Here is a 17,963-nt window from a genome sequence, read left to right on the forward strand (position 1 = left end):
GCCACTCCCTGGCGCTGCACGGAGCCACCCCAGCTCCCGCGGAGGGCGCCCACCGGCCCCAAACCCCCATCCCCTTTGTCCCCTGGCCGTGGGCCCCCAGCCAGGGGGACCCACAGCCAGGGGGACACACACAGCTTACATAAGGAGCTCTGACAGCCTCCTCACCTCCTGGGCAGCCAGCCCTCCACTCCGATCCTAGGAAGACGCAGACGCAGGACTTGTCCTCCACATTCACAACTCAGACATCGCCGCTCATCTATGGAGGGCCCTCCCCCCCAGGCCCATGGACACTGCTGGGCTTCGGGCCTTTCTGGGGTTCAGGCTTGAGGACATTTTCCGTCCTCATCTTGCCAGACCCTGCTGACACCCCTCTTAGGGTACTGCACCCTCCTGCCTCTTCCTGTCCCGCTGGCTGCTCCTTCTCCATCTCCGAGGGTTCCTTTCCTTCTAATGGCCATGGGGTTCAGGGCCTCCTGACCTCAGAGGCAGCTGAGCACCCCCCCTTAGCTTCCTGTCCACACGTCAAGCCCTGTCTCTCTCCTGGGCCATGAGTCATTTCCCCCAGAAATGTATTCACAACTGCACATCCTTTGGTACCATCTAACCCTGCCCAAACCTCTGTCCCCCACCACCCAGTGACCCAGCCAGAGATGGGCAGCACTTGGGCCCATCCTCCTCCAGCTCCCAGTGGCAATAGCCTCCCAGTCCCTGTCCTGCTCCCTCTAACTCATCCCCACCGGGTAGAGGTGCTCTGAAAATACAGATTGGAATGACTTCCTGTCTCCTCTGCCTAAAAGCCTCTCCATCCTCCTCCGTACTGTGGACCCGAGATGAACTTTGAAGAGCCCCCAATGGTGCTGCCCTCATGCTCTCTGCTTGGAATACCTTTAAGCGTCAGTGAGAGTTTATGCATATTTAGAGTCATTAGAGCCTGGCCCTTTGCCCCCTAGATCAGTTCTCCTGCCTACCTGGCCAGGCAGAGGAAGGGCTCTGGACACTCGTGTCACTCAGTAGCAGCCAGTACACTTGACCTTGCAAAAGCCACATATACGACCTTCCAGCTCCCAGTGTTACCGGAAAAGGGACCAGGCCCGGAGCGGGTCTGCCTCTGGCTGGCCTGATTTGTGTTGGGTTCTTGATTTCATGCAGAAAAGATTTCACAAATGATGCCAGGTGGTTTTAAGAGTACATTTATTAAAGCTGGGGACAGTGAAACAAGCAAAGGCTTAGGAGAGGAGAAGCAACAGGAGAGCCTCGGTGGGGCTGCTTTGGCTCACAGGGAAGTCGGAGAAAAGGGGGTGTTGGGGACAGGTTCAGGGGGCTAGCCGGATCGAACTGCAGCTGCCCAGTGTTCCCCTGGTTGCAAGTGGGACCTTTGAGTTTAGGAGACGCACACCTGAGAGGGAAGGAAGGCATGGGCGAGCGCACCCTGCGTACTTGTCTTGAGGGTTTTAAAGACGGGGAGTTCACGGTCTCACACCGTTACAGCAGCCCACCAGCTGAAAGCCCACTCTGCACCAGGTAAGTGCTAAGTCAGATGTCCTCCAGCACCACCAGTGTTCCTCCGGGTATATTCATCCCCATTCTTCAGATGAGCAAACTGAGGCTCAGGAAAGTCAGACTGATACAGGATAGTAAAGAAGCTGGGAAAATTCCTTGGCAGGTGGAATGGGAAACTGAGACAGATAGCTGAATGAACTGACCGAGCACTTTATAGCAGATACAGGTTACCAGGGTGGAAATCCCTGGGTGCCTAGCAATGGGCAAAAAGAATTGGTGTCGGACCTCGTCACCAGGGTGGTCTTTCCTCCTCTGGTATATCCCTGGCAGTGCGGGTGAGACCCCCCCTGACCCTTCCTCCCTAGCGATAACAGATAACATCTAGGCCTTGGTTGTATTTCAGGTCTAATCCCATAAAAGCAGCAAAACCAGGCGGGCGATGCCAGGACCAGCTGCGACAACTATTGACCCTCTCTTCCTGGCGCCAACCAATCAGTGGTGACCACGACCCTGAAAGTATTCACTTAGAAAAGCTGATGACTGTTCTATTGAGATCCTTCCCTAAGACCTCTCCTAAACTCTCAGCCTTCAAAACCCAAGCCTAAGGAATCAGCATCCCCTCTTCCTGCCAGGAGCATGCCCCGGGGCATCCCCCAAACTCTAAGGGACCTGAGACTTGCAACCAAGGGGCCTGTCTCTAAGGCCCCCTTTCTTCTGACTGGCCCATTTTTCTCATAATGTTCCTCGAGAGCAAAAGCAGCCCCGCCTAGTCTTGCTCCTGTTGCTTCTTCTCTCCTTAGCCCTTCCTTATTTCGCTGCCCCCAGCTTTAACAAATGCACTCTCAAAATCACCCGGAATCTTCTCTCAAAATGCTGTGAAACCTTTCCTGCATGACGTCAAGACCCTCATTGGGGCAGTCCCTGTCTGGTAACAAGGAGAGTCCACAGGCTACTTGGCTGAGCTGGCAGAGCTCAGAGTTGCACCCCAGTCTGCTGGTCCTGAAGCCTGCTCTGATTCCATGCTCTCTCTGCAGCTGTGAACAGAGGGTGGCAGTTCAGCTGAAATGGGTCAGGGGTGAATGGGAGTGCAAGGCCACCACCAGGGCGTGGCACGAATGGGTGGGCATCAAGGCAGAGCTGGGAGTCAGGCCGGGCAGTGCCTGGGGGTGAGGGTCTACTCCTTTCCATGTTGTCATCCTTTTGCCAAGGCCAGCGATGCAGCTGGACCTTTGTTTCCCTAGGCACCCCCACCCTCTCTGGACCAGCACTTCTTCCAGGTTTAGCCAATAACTAGTGCAGTGGGAGGGTTCAGAGCGCCTTCTAGTGGCCTCCAGGATGTATCAAAGCCTGCCCTGTAGACAGGAACTAGAGCTCCCACCACCCTCACACGCCCCTGCCTGGCTCTGGACTAGAGAATTCAGGCCTGGACCCCATCCCTATGCATGTGTTCCTGTATCAGACTCTCTGTCTTTATCCATTTCCACTTGCTCCCCAGTCTCTCAGTCCATCTCTGCCCATCTTGGCCACACCAGTCTCAGCCTCCCTCAGTCTCCCTCAGTCCCCTAGCAGGACAGATGAGCTGAAACAAAGTAGAAGGGTGGCATCCTAAAAAGAACTCTAGGTTCAAAGGATGCTGAGACCTACAAGCTGAGAGAGAAGAGAAAGCTGGGAAGGGGAGTCCAGCCAGGGTGACCTGCAGTCTTGTCTCTGGTACCCTGATCTGGGGTGGCATATAAGGCCTGCTGACCAGGCAGGAGCAGGAGCTGCATTTCGGAAGGAATGGTTCAGCCCTAACTGGTTTGGCTCGGTGGATAGAGGCGTTGGCCTGCGGACTGAAGGGTCCCAGGTTCGATTCCGGTCAAGGGCACATGCCCGGGTTGCAGGCTCAATCATTAGGGGTCGTGCAGGAGGCAGCTGATCAATGATTCTCTCTCATCATTGCTGTTTCTATTTCTCTCTCCCTCCCTCTCTCTTCCTCTCCGAAATCAATAAAAAAATATACATCTACACCATGGAATACTTTGCTGCTATAAAAAAGAAGGAACTCTTACCATTTGCAATGGCATGGATGGAACTGGAGAGCATTATGCTAAGTGAAATAAGCCAGTCAATGAAGGAAAAATACCACATGATCTCACTCATTCATGGATAATAAAGACCATTATAAACTTATGAACAATAATAGATACAGAGGCAGAGCTGCCTCAAACAGATTGTCAAACTGCAGCGGGAAGGCCGGGGAGGGTTGGGGGGCAGGAGAGAGGGGGGGTAAGAGATCAACCGAAGGACTTGTATGCATGCATATAAGCATAACCAATGGACATAAGACTCTGGGGGGTAGGGGAGGCCAGGGGATTGCCAAGGGCGAGGGGAAAAAAAGGAGACATATGTAATACCCTTTGTAATACTTTAAGCAATAAAAAAAAAAAAAGGAAAAAAAATTTAAAACAATAAAAAAAGGAATGTTTCAGGTCCTGGTTCTTAGTCCCAGGAGGGGAACTAGATCCCAGGAGAATAAAGCCCAAAGCGGTGCATAGGAGCCACGCTTCGGTGCTGAGAGAACCCACCGAGGCCGCAGGAAAGACCTGGCCCCATTACCTGCTCTCTAGCCCTCTTTCCCCTCCACTAGCTCCCTCCTCTCATACTCCGAATAGAGCCTAGGCCAGGCAACTTTACAGCATCCAGAATACTTTTATTGCCACAATCAAGATACAGCCTGCTCAGAGCCCGATTGGGGGCCCACCCCTCAGGAACACAGGGAGAGACAGATGCTGGGTACATACGCAACAGAGAAAATCCGGCTCCAAAGAAACCTGTGGGAGGGCAGCACAGTCCAGCCTGATTGTGGTTTTGGGCCCTCACCCTAGAGGCTAGAACCAAGTCTTGGCCTATAGCTGTTGCCCACTCAGAGACCACTGCTGAAGGGCAGACACAGACTCTCCAGCTCTGCTGTCATAGGAAGACCATACCAAGCATGTCAAACTCGCAGCCCATGGGCCGCGTGCCTCGTTTATTTGGCCCATGTTAGCCTGAGTTTGACATGCTTGACCCACGCAGCATCTGGGGGCAGACAGGAACCCCGCAGGAGGGCTCCAAGGCACCTGGCTCTCACAGGGGCCCACTCTAGTTCCTGAACTAGTCCCTGCAGACTAAACACCACTGTGCTGCCTGGTGGAGGTAGGTGCTGGGCAGGGTGGGCGGGAGCCCAACCTCCTCTCAGCCCTGTGCCGGCCCACGTGGGTGCTAGAGAAACCCTATGGCAGGGTGACAATATGGTGATGGGGTTAGCAAGAGGTCAGGTTAAAAAAAAAAAAAAGTCACGTTAGGGAAGCTCTGAGTCACCTTGGTCCGATCTTGAGTTCTCTTTCTTCATCAGGATCTAAAAGGCTATGGCACTGAGTCCTGAATAGCAGTTCTAGGGTGAAGGGAGCCAGCATCGATACTGTTGGCCGGTGACAGCCCACCAGGGGATCAGAGCTCCTGGGATACAGCCCTCAGAACTGGGGGGACTGCTGCCCACTCCTCAGCTAGGCTCTTCTTGGAGGTGAGGGAGGTAGGAGTGAATGCCCCACAGCCTGGGAACCACAGAGAACACAGCCCACCCCTGCCTGCAGGGGGAAACGGGCTGCCCCCAGAGAGCCACAATTGGGCTGTTGTGCAGCGAGGCCACAGAGAAGCCAGCAGCTCCAGCTACCCGTGGCCAGCGGCAGCGGTACCTGTGGCCAGCCAGTGGGATGGATCACCCTAGGGACAAGGAGCCCATCGCTGGGATGTCTGGGGGCAGGGACCACAGCTCAGTGACATCCCTCACAGGAAGTCTGAGGGGCCAGGGCCTAGTGGGCCATGTGAAATGGCCACAGGAGTAGAAGGAACACATGGACCCTGAGTTGGGGGATTGGATCCAGGTGCAGCCAGCCAATCCACCTGCTGCCGGTCCTGAGGTCACGACGATTCCATCAGCAGCAGCATTCTCTCCATTAAGAGTCCCTTGAGTGAGTCCAGACTATTTCTTCCTTCCGCTCTCCCAGAGAAAGGGTAAGAAACGGCACTTCCCAATGGCAGATGTTTCATAACCCAAGACGTATGGCCTTGAAAGGTCAGTTACAAACTCCTAAACTCATGGGCCACGGCAGCCCGGGAGGTCAAGAGCAGCAGCTGTGGCCAAGCCATCCCACAGCCCTGCCTGGCACAAGAATCAGGGCCCAAGGAGCAGGAGTTTCAGGTAGGCCAGGGTCGTGGCATTGGCCAGCATCTCAATGTGCTCGCTGCCTGGCAGCTCCTGCAGTGAGACCTGGTGTTCCTGGTGGCTGCGCCAGGTCTGGCACTGCAGGGCACTCTGCAAGTTCACAGTGCCATCACCATCACCAAAGTAGATTTTAGGGTCACGGTCTGGGAAACTCTCATAGTAGAAGGAATCTGGTGTGGGGACACCCGTGCCATAGAGGCAGTGCAGTGGCACGCCAGGTGGCACCATGGCTTCAACCAGCCCCTCCGTGTCCTGCCGCATGAGCCAGCCGTCTTCGAAGCCAATGTCCTGAAAGAACTGGCGATAGTCGCGCAACGTGTAATTGGTCGTGGATGTGCGTACAAAGACCTTCTCAGGTGACCAGGTATAGTTGTAGGGCAGCAGCCAGCTGGTAGAGACAGCAGTCCGCTGCTGCTCCCGGATCTTCAGGGGACTAATGACTGGGATCCGGTTGTTGTCCCCTGCGGGGAGAGGGCTCCAGTCAGTCAGTGCTCAGGAATGCAAGCTGGGCACCATGTTCACCACCATGGCCCCTGCTGGACCCCAACCAGTGGCCCAGTCAGCACACCAATCTCTCCAGTTATCGTTATAACTCCCATGCCTGCCCTGGCCGGTTTGGCTCAGTGGATAGAGCGTCGGCCTGCAGACTCAAGGGTCCCAGGTTTGATTCCGGTCAAGGGCATATACCTTGGTTGCGGGCACATCCCCAGTAGGGAGTGTGCAGGAGGCGGCTGATCGATGTTTCTAACTCTCTATCCCTCTCCCTTCCTCTCTGTAAAAAATCAATAAAATATAACTCCCATGCCTGCATTCCCTTTTATTGTTTCCCTGTAATTTTGCTACATCTGGGAAGCACCCAACCAACACTTGTTTCTTTCCTTCTGCATTTCTTCACCAGGTATTTAGGCAACACACACCCACAAGGTGAATTATCACTGGGCCTGTAGGCACTGACCTTTCCAAGGTGAACCAGCAGGTTGTCAGCCCAGAGGCACAATCCTTTTTTTTTTTTTTTTAATTACAATGAGCTATGCAAATATTTTTCTTTTTCTAGGCTTAGAACTGCAGCCAGCCAGTCCTGCCTGTGGCTGACCTGGGCAGCCAGGCCCCCCAGGCAGGTCTGCAGACTAGAGCATGAGTCCTTCAAACACAGGAATGCCAACAATACACACACACCCAGTTGCCAGTGAAACTTCCAGAGGGTGAGTTGGAACTTGGGAACGGGAGCCTCTTGACCCTGTTGAGGACCCATGGCCGCCCATCACTCTACCTCTCTGACTGACCACAGAGCCACCGCTCTGCCTGGCGGGGCCTGGCTCTAAGACTCCTGAGGAAAGGGAGGCCCCCACCTAGGGGTCCACGACTATCACCCTTCCCACCGCCGTCCTGCTCCCAGATTGCCAGGGCCTGAAAGAACAGTTTCCCAGTATCTGAGGCAAAGCCAATCCAGGGTCACTACAGGGACAGGCACTGGTCTGACCTGATCACAACAAGCAGATCAGGCAGTGCCGGTGACTTGAGGAAGAAAGCTCATCAGATGGTTGGCCCAGCCCTGTGGGCACTGACCTTATCCAGGGTGAACCAGCAGGTTGTCAGCCCAGAGGCACAATCCTGGTTTATGGCTCCTAAAGTGAGGGGCCATGGGGCTCACACCAGTTCTGGCAGAGGGAGGGAAGCCCTATGGCTATAGCTGGTAGATCCTGACAGACATGAAAATGTAGGTGGCCCTGGCTGGCGTGGCTCAGTTGGTTGGGTGTTGTCCTGTGCACTGAAGGTTGTCGGTTCAATTCCCAGTCAGCACCCAGCCAAGGGTTGTGGGCTCGATCCCCGGTAGGGGGGCATGCAACAGGTGGCTGATCCATGTTTCACTCTCACACGGATGTTTCTATCTCTCTCTCCCTCTTCCTTCTTCTCCCATTTAAAACAAAATCAATTAAAATATTTAAAACAAAAAATAAAATTCAGGTCAATTGGGGAGAAATGGAATGGAGAAAAAGGTGACTTTCCCAACTGCCTAGCAAGCAGGCCCAACCAGATCTGCACCTGCTTCCTCCTTGTGTTGCCAAGAGAGGTTCTGAGCTGCTGCACATGGAGGTGCAGCTCATAAACAGGAAACTGTCGTCTAGCCTTCCTTCTCTGGGGCAAAGGTGGGAATGAAAGAGAGAGTATGAGGATAGGGGAGAGGGAGAAGGTTCCCCCAAAGAACTCGGGGTCAAACCAAGTTAGGCAGCCAGGCCTGCGCAGAGTATGTGTACACATGTGCACAAGCAAGCACCTGCATGACCGAGAGTTATGTCCATGTACATGCTGTAAGGCATGTGCACAGGTAACCTAGGTCCTCAACGAGAGAGGTGACATTATTTGGAAAAGAATACCATTCTGGAGAAAGAAGGGTTCCCCAGGAGGACACTGCAGAGGGGAAGAGAGGGTGCCACCCCCAACACCAGCCCCCCCATGCTGGACCAGGCAGTGTCTTACCTGAGGCCAGGACGCGAAAGGTCTTGGCCACGCCCCCCCAGGGCGCACCCAGTGCCACGAAGGCACGGATATACTTGTCCTTCCAGGCCTGTGGCTGTCGCTGCAGAAAGTAGAGCGTGTACATGTTGCCCATGCTGTGGGCAACCAGCACCACGGGGCCCCCATACAGCTGGTGCATCTCCTCGATCATCTCCCGGAGGGCCAGGAAGTAGGGCCCATTTTCATCTGCAGGCCAGAGCCAGGCGGGAGTCAGGCGCGAAGGGTCCTGGGGCCTGAACTATGACTGTCTCTCAGGCCAGACCCAGGACTAGGAGAGGATGCTACAATTCAAGTGGGAGTAATATGGTTTCCCCTCCCGTTCAATGAAGGTAGGGAACAAAGGGGCTCCCTTTCCCCTCCTCAGACTCACTATCTCTCTCCAGGGCACAGAGGCCCAGAAATCCTGGGGTGAAGGAGGGGGAAAGACAGGACAGATTGACCAGGAGTAGGGGAGAGCCCAGGGCCTATGGTGACTGTGAGCCCTTGCCCCCACCTCCCATGACCTCAGCGGGAAACAAGGGTGATCACTTACTTGGGGCTCGGCGCCAGTCATAAGGGGCCCCCCGGACGTCCTCACCCCTTGTGTAGCCCCAGCTCACAAGGCTCTCTACCATGGTGTGGAAATAGGAACCTATACACGGAGAGGTATAGGATTAGTCCTGACTGGTGTGGCTCAGTTGGTTGAGCGTTGTCCCATGTCCCATGCACCAAGAGGTCACCAGTTCAATTCCTGGTCAGGGCACAAGTTGGGTTGCAGGCTCCATCCCCAGAAGGGGAGTGCAGGAGGCAGCCCATCAATATTTCTCTCTCTCTCTCCCTCTTCTTTCCTCTCTCTAAAGTCAATTAAAAAAAAAAAAAAAAGAGCCCTAACTGGTTTGGCTCAGTGGATAGAGTCGGCCTGCAGACTGAAGGGTCCCAGGTTCGATTCCGGTCATAGTTGTGGGCACTTCCCCAGTGGGGGGTGTGCAGGAGGCGGCTGATTGATGTTTCTAGCTCTCTATCCTTCTCCCTTCCTCTCTATAAAAAATCAATAAAAATACTTTTTAAAAAATTCATTAAAAAAAAAAAAAAAAAGAGCCCTAGCCGGTTTGGCTCAGTGGATAAAGCGACTGAAAGGTCCTAAGTTTGATTCCGGTCAAGGGCAGGTACCTCGGTTGCAGGTTCTCTGGCCCTGGTCGGGGTGAGTACAGGAAGCAACCAATTGATGTGTCCCTCACATGGATGTTTCTCTCTCCTTCTCCCTCTCCCTTACACTCTCTCTAAAAATCAATGGAAAAATATCCTCAGCTGAGGATTAACAAAACAAAAAAAGAAAGAAATGCATAGGATTACAGAGGGTACTGCCAGTGCCAGCCACCTATAACATGCCTGCCAAGGTCCCTGAAGGAGTGCTCTCTGCCCACACTGATCAGAGAACCACGCTGCCTTCAAACTGAGTGGTTCCTCCCACACTAGGAGTCCCGCAGAACCTCCAGCCTCATTCCCCAGAGAGCATGAGAAGGGCCACATACCCACACTGCTTTTGCTGGGATCCAGGAACTCCAGTGAGAAGGTCTCCCCAAAGCCAGGGACATGCACGTCCACGCCATCGGGAAACTGGGTGGCCCGGGACGTGCTGTTGTAGACCAGCCTGTCAGGAGGGGACACTGAGCTGGTGACCCAATGTTGGCACTGAATTCGAGTCCCAATTCTGCCCTGTGTCCTGAGCCACACTCCCTTCTCTTCCTCAGGTTTGGTCACTTGTACAAGGGAGACCAGAAAGTAACTGGGGGTTCAGAGCTAGTCACTGAAGATTGCTTCTGTGCATTGTTCTGAGCTGAAGACAATTTTAGCTGCGCCTCCCTTTAACTTGAATTAGGGTCCTTGTCCATAATAATTACCATTAATTATAGGGTAGGGCAAACTTCTATTTACTAAACACTTGTTCTTATCATTCTGTAATGATCCATTGAAGCCCCCAGGGCACCTTACCTCAGCCCTGGCTCTTCTATCTTATGTACCCACTAGAGCAGTGGTTCTCAACCTTCCTAATGCCGAGACCCTTTAATACAGTTCCTCATGTTGTGGTGACCCCCAACCATAAAATTATTTTCGTTGCTACTTCATAACTGTAATTTTGCTACTGTTATGAATCATAATGTAAATATCTGATATGCAGGATGTATTTTCATTGTTACAAATTGAACATAATTAAAGCATAGTGATTAATCACAAAAACAATATGTAATTATATATGTGTTTTCCGATGGTCTTAGGCGACCCCTGTGAAAGGGTCGTTCGACCCCCAAAGGGGTCGCGACCCATAGGTTGAGAACCACTGGGTTACAGCATCATCCTGATACATCAAGGTTGCAGGTTCAATCCCCAGTCATTGCACATAAAGAATCAACCAATGAGCCGAAACCAGTTTGGCTCAGTGGATAGAGCGTCGGCCTGCGGACTGGAAGGTCCTGGGTTCGATTCCAGTCAAGGGCATATACCTGGGTTGCGGGCCAGTGGGAGATGTGCAGGAGGCAGCTGATCGATGTTTCTCTCTCATCGATGTTTCTGACTCTCTATCTCTCTTCCTTCCTCTCTGTAAAAAATCAATAAAATATATTTAAAAAAAAAAAAAGAATCAACCAATGAATGAATAAATAAGTGGAACAACAAATATCTCTCTCTCTCTCTCTCAAATCAAATTTTTATAAAGGAGGAGCCCAGGACACTTCTCCTCAGTGTCACCCACCCCAGAATTCAGATTCAGGTCTTAGATCCGTTTAGGAGAGGGAAGCACCAGGCCTGGCTCTGCCATGAACATCACACTTGACCCCAAAAGGCAACCTAACTTCACAGGCTCCCATCGCTCCATCTCTATGGACCCAGCTCCTAGAAGTCATCACAGTACATCACAGGGCAAAGGAGATGATGAGAGCAACACATAACAGAACCAGACAGAGAGATGCCCCCCACACACACCTCAGTGGCCACTGTGTGGGTAGACAGGCCAAGCCTAGAGAAATGATGGGGAAAGAGGTGGGAGACAGGAGGAAGGCCTTATGCCAAACCAGGAACCCTGCTCTGGCCTCCTGGATAACAAGGAGGCAAATGTGCCTGAGAAAACACAAGCTAGACAAGCAGTCCCTGATGATCCTGAGTCCCACCCCATCCTAAAGATTAGCTACAGAAATATGACAGGATTCCCAACATTGACCCAAATAATAGGTCCTGGTGACCTACTCTCTCAAGGGCAACCTGTAGATCACCCCAATGGCCACTCAGCAAAGTGCAGAAAATTGTTCTGGAAAGCCAAGGTAGCTCTGTGCCGGGTGAAAGTCAAACAGGTCAGAGGAGCAATGAAGGTAGATGAGCCCCTCTTGGTGTCAGCCCGCACCTCCGATTGGCAGTAACTGAGACCATGTCTCTGGTACAAAAATAGAAATGCAGACCAAGAGCCCAGAAATGACTCTGATGACAAACACACACAGAAGAGGAAAGAGTCAACAAAGCAGGCATCTTAAACGACGGGAAGGGCAGGGTGCCTGGAGAGACAGCTAGTGCGGCTCCAAGAAAAAATGTTTAATTTGTTAGATTCCATTCGGCTCGAACATTTTTTTGAGCACCAGCTGGATTCCAGGTTCTACCGCTATAAAGATAAAAGAGAAAGAGTCCCTGCCTCAGGGAGCTCAGTCTGAGAGGAAAACTTAGCTCAGGGTCATACAATTCTGGGTTGGAATCCTGGTTTTGCCCCTTATTAGCTGAGTGACCCTGGCAATTTTGTAACTGACCTGAGATTCCAGATGTCCTCACTATAAAACTGGTTTATAAACAGCACCTCTTCCATAGAGTTGCTATAAGACTAAATGAGCCTGGCTGGCGTGACTCGTGACTCAGTGGTTGAGCATCGACCTATGAACCAGGAGGTCACGGTTCAATTCCAAGTCAGGGCACATGCCCAGGTTGCATGCTCAAACCCCAATGGGGGGCATGCAGGAGGCAGCCAATTAATGATTTTCTCTCATCATTGATGTTTCTCCCTCTCCCTTCCTCTCTGAAATCAGCAATATATATATTTTAAAAAGACTAAATGATGCCCTAGCCGGTTTGGCTCACTGGATAGAGCGTCGGCCTGGGGACTGAAGAGTCCTGGGTTCGATTCCGGTCAAGGGCATGTACCTTGGTTGCAGGCACATCCCCCGTAAGGGGTGTGCAGGAGGCAGCTGATCGATATTTCTCTCTCATCGATGTTTCTAACTCTCTATCCCTCTCCTTTCCTCTCTGTAAAAAATCAATAAAATATATAAAAAAATATTAAAAAAAAAAAAAGACTAAATGAAAGAAAGTATGTAAAATGTACAGTGTCTGTATTCAATAAGCAGTAATTCTTATTGGGAAGCATCCTTGGAAACAAAGTTTGATGAGAGTTAGAGGAAACAGGCCTGTGGCACGGGGAGTAGGAGATTAACAGCTCTGGAGAGTGGCAGGGACCTGCTTGGGATTTAAAAGGTGAATGGGGCGGGGAGGAGGAGGGTAGGCCAGTATTGTTCTGTGGTTAGAGTGTCAGCCTGTGCCCTGAACGGTCATGGGTTTGATTCCCAGTCAAGGGCACATACCTGGGTTGCAGGTTCAATTCCCAGTTCTGTCAGGGCACATTTGGGAGGCAACTGACCGATGTTTCTCTCTCACATTGGCGTTCCTCTCCCTCTCCCTCTCTCTCTCACTTCCCTCCTCCCTCCCTCCCACTCTCTCTAAAAATCAAGGAGAGGCCCTAGCCGGTCTGGCTCAGTAGATAGAGTGTTGGCCTTTGGACTAAAGGGTCTGGGATTCAATTCTAGTCAAGGGCAGGCTCCTTGGTTACAGGCTCCTCCCAGGTCTGGGCCCTGGTCAGGGCTTGTGCAGGAGGAAACCAATGTTTCTCTCACATCCATGTTTCTCTCTGTCTTTCCCTCTCTCTTCTACTCTCCCTAAAAAATCAATGGAAAAATAGCCTCAGGTGAGGATTAACAAAATCAATGGGGGGAAAAATATCCTTGGGTGAGGATTAACAACAAAAAAGGTGAATGGAGGGAATTTATCCGGCAAAGGGTATAGAGGTAAATTCCAGGCTGAAAGAACAGTATCTGCGAAAGCATGGAGACCTGGCATACCAGGGAGAACAAACAGCTGGAGGGGCAGGTGTGGCCAACCCAGAGGCAAGGGAAGGGGTGAGGGCCGAGTTGAGGCCATGCAGAGGGACTGGAGCACAGAAACCACAGGTAGGGCTCAAAGCACAAGTTGTGGCTCGGAGAGGGCAAGAACAAGAGCAGCAGGAAAGGGAAGCAATTCTGTCCGAGAGACACAGACGGTGCCAAGCAGACTAAGGAAATGGGAAGTGAGAAAGGGGCATGACCTTAGGCCTCTTAGGTGCGGATGAGCTGGAAATGGACTCTGGGGGCCTCTGTAGGCTGAGTTGGTGAGCAGCACCCAGCCTGTACCCCAGCTCCCACCTGATATTGTCGATCCAGCAGTCAATGATGACAGGCAGCAGCAGTTCGAGGTTCAGCCAGAGCGTGAAGTAGCTGTCCGTCTTCTTGGAGCAGAGGTAGTGCACGACCTTCGGCTTGTCCAGCTTTGCCTCCAGCTGGTTGCCCAAATCGCCAGGCACTACAGTGGGGCACAGAACATGCATGAGGCCCTGGACCCGACAGACTGGAGACCCTCAAGGCTTGAATCCAAAGGCCTTCTACCGCCCTAGGCAGGGCTTTGTCCACTCTGACCGGATTGGGAAACTGGACAGAGCACTGAGCCACTGAACCAGCCAAAGGAGAAAGCACTCCAAGACAGGCTTGCAGAGGACGGCCATGAACAGAAACACGACTGGAAGAAGCTCATATTGGCACCTGCTGACCTACTGAGGTCCCCAGGCTTTGCTAAAGGCCAGAGTCCAGTAGGTTCCAAAGGACAGGCCATCTGCAGAGCCCTAGCAGCTGGGTACACACGGACCAAGCACTGGAGGTGGCTACCCTGAAACAACACACCATTCTGGTCATAGCTGGTGTGGGATCGGGGAGACTAGGCCTAAAGTGTAACTTCTCTCTACCTGAACTGGCGATTGATTCCACAAAGAGCCCTGGGAAGCCTTGTGACACTCAACTCGATCCCCATTGCTTCACTGCCCAACATTCAAGGCCTTTATTTTTATGATTTTAATCCTCATCTGTTTATTGATGAAAGAGAGAGAGAGAGAGAGAGAGAGAGAGAGAGAGAGAAAGGAAGGAAGGAAGGAAGGAAGGAAGGAAGGAGGGAGGGAGGGAGGGAGGGAGGGAAGGAGGGAGGGAGGGAAGGAGGGAGGGAGGGAGGACGAAAGAAAGAAAGAAAGAAAGAAAGAAAGAAAGAAAGAAAGGGCAAGCGATTGGTTGCCTCCTGTGCACATGCTGACTGGGGACTGACCCTACAACCTAGGTATTTTTCCTGACCAGGAATCGAACCCCCAATCTTTTGGTTTATGGGACGACGTTCCAAACAACTAAGCCACCCAACCATGGTAGCATTCAAGGCCTTTTAGAGGTTATTTACTCCCAGTGACCTTTCAGGCCTCACCTGCTCCCACATGCCATGCTCTCAGCACCTCCCATATTCATCCCTATTTAAGATCCATAATCACTAAGTGCACAACCAGTGCTTGGCTCTCCTTGGCATTCACTGGGCTTGGACTATGAACCCAGCTCTGCAAAGGGCATGCCCTCCCTCTGCACCATTTCACAATGTCCTGGGGGCAGCCACGGGAGGCAGTTGTAGCACCTGCCTTCACCTCCCTTCAAGCTGTGGGTGCAGAAGTGGGGAGTCCCCCGCATGACAGGCCTGTGGACTGGGCAGGGGAAGACAGAGACCTTGGTCATTATCTCCACCATGGGAAATGGCTGAAAGAGGAAGCCACCAGTTCTGCTTTGTCTGGATGCCTTTCACACTGGACAGGCTGTGTGGCCTCTAAAAATAGCAGTGGTCACTTCCTCAGACCTTGAGCCTAGAACTAGGATAAAAGCCATCCACGTGCCTTTCACCTCAAATAACACTGGGAGAGAACATCCTTATTATGCCCACTTTATAGATGAGGACACTGAGTCTGGGAGAGGTAGAAATGGCTTACTACAGTCCCTTCCCCCTGCTCAGGGTCTTCTTCTGCGTCACTTCTCTGGCCTCTGCTTCCTCTACTGTCCATTTGAGCCCCACCCATTGAGGCTGGTCATCTCCAGATTACTGATCTGTGACCAGGAACAGCTTGTCCATTGCCAGCCATGGGGTTTCCCAGGATTAATACCAACTGCCTCACTCCCTGGGCAGGTTAAGATTCCCATTGCTGCCGTAACCGGTTTGGCTCAGTGGATGGAGTGTAGGCCTGCGGACTGAAAGGTCCCAGGTTCGATTCCGGTCAAGGGCATGTACCTTGGTTACGGGCACATCCCCAGTAGGAGGTGTGCAGAAGGCAGCTGATCGATGTTTCTCTCTCATCGATGTTTCTAACTTTCTATCTCTCTCCCTTCCTCTCTGTAAAAATCAATAAAAAAAAATATTAAAAAAAAAAAGATTCCCATTGCTCTGTGACCTTGGGAAGGGACTGAGGTTCCTCTGATCCAACCTAGGATAACAGAACAGAATGACTTCATGAGTTAGCACCAATCCAGGAGAAAAGGCTGTAATCCTTTCGTGGACCACACACTTCCCAATGCCACACCCTTTTACTCAGAATTCCTTAGACCCACACATGACTCCCTGCGGGCCCCCAGGATAAAGTCCAACCAGTCACGAGCCTCAACAATCCACTCCCCCCTCCCCCCTCCTTCCCCACCAAAGCACTCCATTCCAGACAGCCTGGACTCCCTACCTCCTTCCCTCCGATATGCTCCCTGTGCCTGAAACTCTCCTGGCCACAGCTCCAGCTGCATACTCCAGGAAGCCTGCCCTGACTGGGTCCGTGGATTCTCTGTGCTTGCCCAGCCCAGACCTCATCTCTGGGGATCATCCTGGAAGCTTAAGGAAGGCAGAACCAAGGGTGCCCAACTCCCATGATTAACCGGGGCCCAGCATCCCCCTGAAGCATTTCATGGCCCAGAGCTCCCGGTGGGGGACGCCTTAGGACCAAACTACCCGTCAGTCTTACCCATCTGTCACCTGTATCATCCCCAGTAAAATACTCCCAGCAAAAAAGGCATGGGGGTCAGGCAGACTCAGTGCGTAACGTATACCTCAGCAAGCCTCTGCCTTCAGGAGTCCTGGCTGGTCACCTGCACACTAGCTCTAGGTGGGAGTGACAATCTGCGTGGGGCATCTAAGGCCCCCAAGACGGACATCTCATCCCTGCCCACCACCCACGGCAAGGAAACGCCTTGACGCCTGTACAGCTGTCAGGGGTCAGGACCAAAAAGGGGGCAAGTAAGCAGGAGAGGTCGCCTAGCCCCAACATAGTTGAGTCCAAGTAGGTCTGAAAGGATAAGAGTACAGACAAGCTCCCTGACATCTGTTCACAGCCACGGTCCCATCTCTTACCTCTGCCTTTAGCCAGCCTCAGATTCCCTAGGGCAGCGGTTCTCAACCTGTGGGTCGCGACCCCTTTGGCGGTCGAACGACCCCTTTCACAGGGGTCGCCTAAGACCATCCTGCATATCAGATATTTACATTATGAGTCATAACAGTAGCAACATGACAGTTATGAAGTAGCAACGAAAATAATGTTATGGTTGGGTCACAACATGAGGAACTGTATTTAAAGGGCCAGAAGGTTGAGAACCACTGCCCTAAGGTCTCCTCCCTCACGCCCAATACTACCCATCTGATCAGTCTGGGGGGAGCCCTGGTGGCAGGTTAAGACAGGAATCCTTTCCCCAATGAGCTTCCTTTCCGCAATGCCTTCCGAGATGTAAGGGGCTGAAGGGGTCGAGGGAGACAGCCTACCAGTCAAGCCTAAGTCAACACTAAGGCCCCTGGGGCCAACTCTGGGGCCACCTTACCCCCAAACCGGCCCTCGGGAGTGGGGCCAAAGGGCCTCAGTCTTTCCAGCTTAAAAAAAAAAAATGGGGATACGGCAAGACAAGGTTTGGGACTGGCGCGGACAGGCAGACGGATGGACTACCGCAAACAACACTCCTTACCCCATAATCTACAGGGGAAGGTGACAGAGAGGGTGACCACACCCGCGACCAGCATGGCAAGAGGCGGACGGACCGACCCAGATGACAAGACGGTCCTACGTCCCCCTACCCCGTGCTTGGAGCCCATGCAAACCGGGGAGACAGTCCCCCTCACCCCCGTACCCGGTCCTGCCCGACGCAGGAGCCAACAGACCCCACTACTCGACTCGTGCCTCACCCAGGACCACCGGAGGGGGGCGTCCGGTCGGAAGCGCCGGGTCTGCGAGCAGCAGGAGGAGCATGAGGCCCCCCGGGAGCAGGGCTGCGCGGCGCGGGCAGCGGCGGGGGCCCATGGCGCGGGGTGGACGGGGCTCCTGGCGCGGCCTCCCAGCTCCTGGCTGGCGCCTAGGCCGGGCGCGGCGACGCGCTTAACCCCGCCGCCCACCGCCTCCACGGCGGCCGGGCCAATCAGGGCCCAGCTACCGCAAGCCGCCGGCCAATAGGGACTCGCCCCCAGTGCGTCCCGCCCAGTCGGAACTGGCCGCCGGGCCCCAGCTGGTCCGGGACTTGCTGCCCTGACAGCGCTGCGAGCCGAGCGCATCGATCTGTTCAGGCTC

The 17,963-nt window shown here is 53.1% G+C and overlaps 1 protein-coding gene across 1 annotated transcript; it reads right to left on the minus strand.

Moving 5' to 3' along the window:
• Positions 1-1,174: 1,174 nt before the first annotated feature.
• On the minus strand, positions 1,175-17,739 carry PLA2G15 (phospholipase A2 group XV). The gene is made up of 6 exons (XM_070397906.1): positions 17,585-17,739; positions 13,729-13,885; positions 9,775-9,893; positions 8,796-8,894; positions 8,225-8,449; positions 1,175-6,207 (listed from the first exon to the last, which is right to left on the minus strand). The coding sequence occupies exons 1-6, from the start codon at positions 17,697-17,699 to the stop codon at positions 5,696-5,698; spliced, it is 1,227 nt and encodes a 408-aa protein (XP_070254007.1). The 5' UTR covers positions 17,700-17,739; the 3' UTR covers positions 1,175-5,695.
• Between the last annotated feature and the right edge of the window lie 224 nt (positions 17,740-17,963).

Source organism: Myotis yumanensis, unplaced genomic scaffold (assembly GCF_028538775.1).
Source record: "Myotis yumanensis isolate MYYU_CA2020_CCGP unplaced genomic scaffold, mMyoYum1.0.hap1 SCAF_18, whole genome shotgun sequence".
Classification (NCBI taxonomy): Eukaryota; Metazoa; Chordata; class Mammalia; order Chiroptera; family Vespertilionidae; genus Myotis; species Myotis yumanensis.

Bases quoted from the DNA above. Each gene is read 5' to 3' on its own strand.
- PLA2G15 (XM_070397906.1), bottom strand. From the start codon at position 17,699: ATGGGCCCCCGCCGCTGCCCGCGCCGCGCAGCCCTGCTCCCGGGGGGC. The intron at 9,894-13,728 runs GTGGGAGCTGGG...CCCTCCTGACAG, and splicing joins TGCTGGATCGACAATATCAG to GCTGGTCTACAACAGCACGT. The intron at 8,895-9,774 runs GTATGTGGCCCT...CTCCGTGTATAG, and splicing joins TCCCAGCAAAAGCAGTGTGG to GTTCCTATTTCCACACCATG.